The following is a 4,843-nucleotide window of genomic DNA, read 5'->3' as shown; positions in this document are numbered from 1 at the left end:
AAGTCTACACTTGAACATTCTCCGCACTACGTCCTAAATAGGCCAAGTTAGGTTAAATGCTCTACGGTCCTCAGCTTCTCGGACACTAAATCAGAGAAAATAATGCCTAACCACAAATAACTTGTGTAACATTAATAGCTCCAAAAGGGTTTCCACTAAGTAGATGGGTCTCAAGCCAACTTGTTAAGGTCTATTCCACCCAAGTCGAACATGACTGTACCATCCTCCTATCTTAATTTCACTCAAGTTTGGGTTAGAAGTTATTTCACCACTTACAGATCACCAAACATAACAAGCGGATTATATCACACAAACAAGTATATAAAGATCAAATATACAATTATATACACATAAAAAAGTAGGCTAAACCCACTGAGGACTACTCCCCAGTAGAGTCGCCACTTAATTTTTGTAGCGGTAAATTCATGACCATTAAGCCATGGATAAACTTAACGTCAATAAAACAGAGTCGCCACCACACTTTTATTATTTCCAAAGGAAAAGGGAAAAGTACGAACAAAACCCAAAGATAATAAGTTATCAAATCAAAACTAATAAAATGCCAAAGATTACAGATAAGGGGGTTGGTTACACAGAGGGAAGGTGTTAGCACCCAAAGTGTCATAGGTACTCCTAGGGAGCCCTTTTTATGTGTGTATGTGTTTTGGTATAAAATATGTTTGCAATAAATAGAGTGTGAGGATGAGAAAAGAATTCATTAATTATATTTTTGTGTTTGACAAGACCTTCGGACTTGTCCCTACGTACCAACATAAAAATAAGGGATCAAAACCTCGTAGTTCGTGGTAACAATTTCAAAGTGAATGGATTTGCTTTTGATCCAAATTTAAATTTAAAAGAGGCACAAAGGGGCCTAAAAGAGTTTGAATGAGTGTTAGTTCTTTTTGTCTTTTAAATTTTTAAGTCAATATGGTTAGATTCATTTACAAGTTTGATTTAAGAAAATAGTTTTTTTTAAATGAAATGGCATAAGGCCAAAGTTTCTAATTTGCCAAAAAAAAGTCTAAGTTTATAAATCACAAGCAAAGAAGTTTTTTGAAAACGGGGGGGGGGGGGGGGGGGATTTGAAATTTAAGAGAACGGGAGGAGGTGAAGAGACTAATCCTTAGCAAAAATTAAAATTTAAGAGTTGAAAAGATCTGACCAATGAGATGCAATTCAACAGACAAGAATGTCATATAGAAACCCAATTTTCCTTTGGACTTTAAATCAAGAAATATCAATAAGCAAGTAGAAATATAAAGTGCAAGGCATCAAATAAAGATATCCACATTCAAGCAAGCAACTTCACAGACTTCTTCTTAATCTTCCAATGTATCAGATGACATACTCCTTGAATGGCTCAGAATAAGGCATTAGACACAGGTTCAAAGTAACATTTGCATCAAGACCATGTAGCAGATGAATTCATGTGGATCATGAAATTCTAGTAACAAACTATCATTGTCACACTGGATGTTATGACATCCAATTCTGCGCAGACAGGTAATGTATGCAGAAAGTAAATGTAAAAAGCAGTAAATGACACAGAGAATTGTTTACCCAGTTCTGTGACAAACACACCTACTTTGGGGGCTACCAAGTCAGGGAGGAAATCCATTATAAGAGGTATTAATTCAGAACTTAAACCACCAGTTTAATCCTATCACTTAAGACCTACCCAATGCAATTTCAATCTAAACTAAGACTTGAGTACCTACTCACTCCCCCTCAATCACAGCAGTGATTACAACCATTAAGAATTTTAAAGTCAATGGTGAAGATATACTTCAAACAACTCTTGATTGTGCTTAATAGCTTTAATCAAGAAACACAGCACTCACGCTTAAAAGCTTAGAGTGACACAACAATTACAACTCAATAAACACCCTAGTCCAATGCAATCATCTAGGTGATAATTGTTTGGCTCACAAGTAAAACCTAATTCAAGACACAATTAAAGTACATCAAGGATATATAATGATATATTGAATTCTTCACGCTTCAAATCCCTTGAAAATCTGAAAGTAGGATTGCCATCCTTTTATAATGCAGTCCTTTAGCCTTGTACTTGAATTTCCTAAAATTAAGGTTAAGTAAGTTAACCTAATTTCCACACATTAGGGTGCTAACAAATAGGCTATATGTTAGGTCTCTTAATTTTAGCACAGCTGTTAGTTTCCTGAAAATCAGCCTGCTGTTAGTTTCCTGAAAATCAACCTGAGATAAATACTGAAACATAACAGAAAAATTAGACTATACTTTAGCATTTGCTGTCAGGGATGAATGTCATAACATTCAGTTTGACATCCAGAAAATGTTGTCATGAATGAATGTCATAACATTCAGTTTGACATCCAGTAAATCCTGTATTAGCTAATCCTGCAGCATACTACTTAAGCATGTCATGACATCAGTCAAGACATTTAAGTACAGTAAGTGTTTTAACATAAAATGCAGCCAATCAAAAACATCTACAAACTCCCCCTTTGGCAACTTTTTGGCTAAAACAACTTGGCATCACAACAGAGTTCACAGCAGCAGAAAGCACACATCCAAGCAGAGAATCAAATTAGCTAATACACTTAGCAAACATAGAAATTAAACTTCAAACAGCAGCAGCAAACCAAAGAGCAAACAGCAACATAACCTTTTGTTTAGAGGACCTTCAACTTCAAAGAAATCTGTTGTCCTGGGGTACAAGTGTTACTCCCCCTTTTTGTCAAAAATGTTGCCAAAGCAACACTTAATATTACAGACCAAAAAGGATAAAAATACAAGCAATTATCAGAAACACACGATATGTTCTAATCATCTGACTCAGAGTCAGCATCATCATCGGTGCCATCATCAGGACTGGCATTTGCTTCTCCCTCTTCACCTTGTGTTTCAGCTTCTTCTGAAACAGCAGAAGCTTCACCAAATTCTCCACCATCAGCTAGCACATCACCTTCAGTCATCTCCAAAGAGCTAATCAATTTTTCCAAGTTCAGCTTCCTTGCCTCTAATTCCCTGCAGGTTTCTTTGAGCATTGCAATGACAACAGCTTTACCTAGCTGATTGCTTACACGTGATGTCTCACCTGATGTCATGACAATGTCAGGGACATGGGTACCTAGGAACAACTTATGGTTGAAAGACATAGGGTTGTCTCTTTTCTTCACAGAATCATTCTCAGTTAAGATGTTTGGAAACTGATTCAAAACAATACCACAGATGAGAGAAGGAAAGGCTATAGGACCCTTCACACTGAAGCTTCCTACATGCTTCAAAGTTTGATCAAAAATATAAGAGCCATAGTCAAATTTGGCTTTGGTTCCAATAGCATATATAAACTTTCCTAGCATTACAGCAACTGTAGATTTATGATTGGTGGGCACCCAGTTAGCAGCTCCAATCTTGTGCAGCATTACATACTTGACACTCAGTTTACTTGCCACCAATTTTCCTTTGAGAGGCCACTTCCTTACCTGATTAGCAGTGATGACTTGACAGATTTTATTGTCAGTCACCTCAAGCTCAGGTTGAGCTTCATCAGGCCTTCCCAAATACTTGTTGATCACTGAAGGAGAGAAATTTACACACTTGCCTCTCACATACACTTTCCTGAATTCCTTAGACTTGCCATCATCACATTCTTCAGACAAATTAACAATAAATTCCTTTACCAACATCTCATAGCACTTTGAAAACTGAGTCACAGTCTTCATTAAACCAGCCTCTTGAATAAGATCCATAATATCCTTACAGTCTAGGACATTCTGAGCTAATTCCCTTTCCAAAGCCAGCCTCTTCTGATAAACATATTTCCACTTGTTTACACTTGAAGCAAAATGAAAAGATATGTTGTCAATTGGTACCTCAGGGACACTAGCTGCAAGCTTGCTAGTGGTTGGCTTCTTCTTTGACAGGATGTCAGAGACGTTACAAGGAACATCTGAGTCAAACTCAACAATAACAAACTTGGTCTTCTTTTTCTTGGGCACCACTGTGCTCCAAGATTTGGTTGGACCATGAACTTTCCTCTTGAGGGAACTCTTGACTGCCACCGCTGTCTTGGAAGAGGTTGGAACATCAATCTTCTTTCTGGAGGACCTTTGAGCCACATTTTTCTTTTCTCTCCTAGTCCTAACCCTTTTGGCTATGCTAGGGAGGACAGAGGAAAACAAATCATTATTAGAAAATTCCTTCAGGTCTATTGTTTCAGCCTCACAGTTAGGGTTGTCACTGACATCATGAGTGACATGAACTTCCTCACCAGCCACATTATCTAAGGGTTTGTCAACATTTGACTCCTTATGGGCATCAGTTTGCTCAACATCATCAGAGATATTCTTTCCTAAATACTCAGTATTTTCTTGATCAGCAACACTATCAGGTTCAATAGTGTTTAAGGGAATGGAAACCCCAGGGACCTCAAGATTTCCAGACAATATTCCAGTCACCATAGTGGCAATGGCATTGTGAACATACCTAGAACCTTATTTGGTTCGTTCCTCAAGAGCGATGGCTGAGGAGAAGCCTGATACAGTTTCTTTAGGTCTTCTTGCATGTGGGGTATTCACAGAGTCAGCAACAGGATCTTCTCGGTTAGGGTTGCTTGGTTCAGCGTTAGGAGAACAAGGCATGTTCTTGGAAGGAGAAGAGTTGGATTATTGAGACATGATGAGTATCTTAGAGACGAAATGAAAAATTTCTCTGAGAGGATGCTTGCGTGAATGGAAGCTGAAAGAGTGGAAGAAGTAACACTTGTTGCAAGTGAAATAGCTATTATCTGTTGACCAATCAGGGCACACGTTCAATTATTTAATAATTTGAAATATTAAATAGTAAATTCCTAACA

The 4,843-nt window shown here is 37.6% G+C and overlaps 1 protein-coding gene across 1 annotated transcript; it reads right to left on the bottom strand.

The window, feature by feature from the left end:
- Window positions 1–2,807: 2,807 nt before the first annotated feature.
- Window positions 2,808–4,448, bottom strand: LOC127122192 (uncharacterized). Its single transcript, XM_051052571.1, has 3 exons — window positions 3,924–4,448; window positions 3,513–3,794; window positions 2,808–3,470 (listed from the first exon to the last, which is right to left on the bottom strand). Exons 1-3 carry the CDS (start codon window positions 4,446–4,448, stop codon window positions 2,808–2,810), a joined length of 1,470 nt encoding a protein of 489 aa, XP_050908528.1.
- Window positions 4,449–4,843: the final 395 nt, after the last annotated feature.

This window comes from Lathyrus oleraceus, chromosome 2 (genome assembly GCF_024323335.1).
Source record: "Lathyrus oleraceus cultivar Zhongwan6 chromosome 2, CAAS_Psat_ZW6_1.0, whole genome shotgun sequence".
NCBI classification, from domain to species: Eukaryota; Viridiplantae; Streptophyta; class Magnoliopsida; order Fabales; family Fabaceae; genus Lathyrus; species Lathyrus oleraceus.
Note: the sequence above shows the minus strand (reverse complement) of the source record. Positions and strands in the feature narration are given on the sequence as shown.

Coding starts and splice junctions, on each gene's coding strand:
- LOC127122192 (XM_051052571.1), bottom strand. CDS start 4,448: ATGGTGACTGGAATATTGTCTGGAAATCTTGAGGTCCCTGGGGTTTCC. Junction 3,795..3,923: donor ACTCAGATGTTCCTTGTAAC/GTCTCTGACATC, acceptor TATGTTTATCAG/AAGAGGCTGGCTTTGGAAAG. Junction 3,471..3,512: donor AAGCTCAACCTGAGCTTGAG/GTGACTGACAAT, acceptor ACTGCTAATCAG/GTAAGGAAGTGGCCTCTCAA.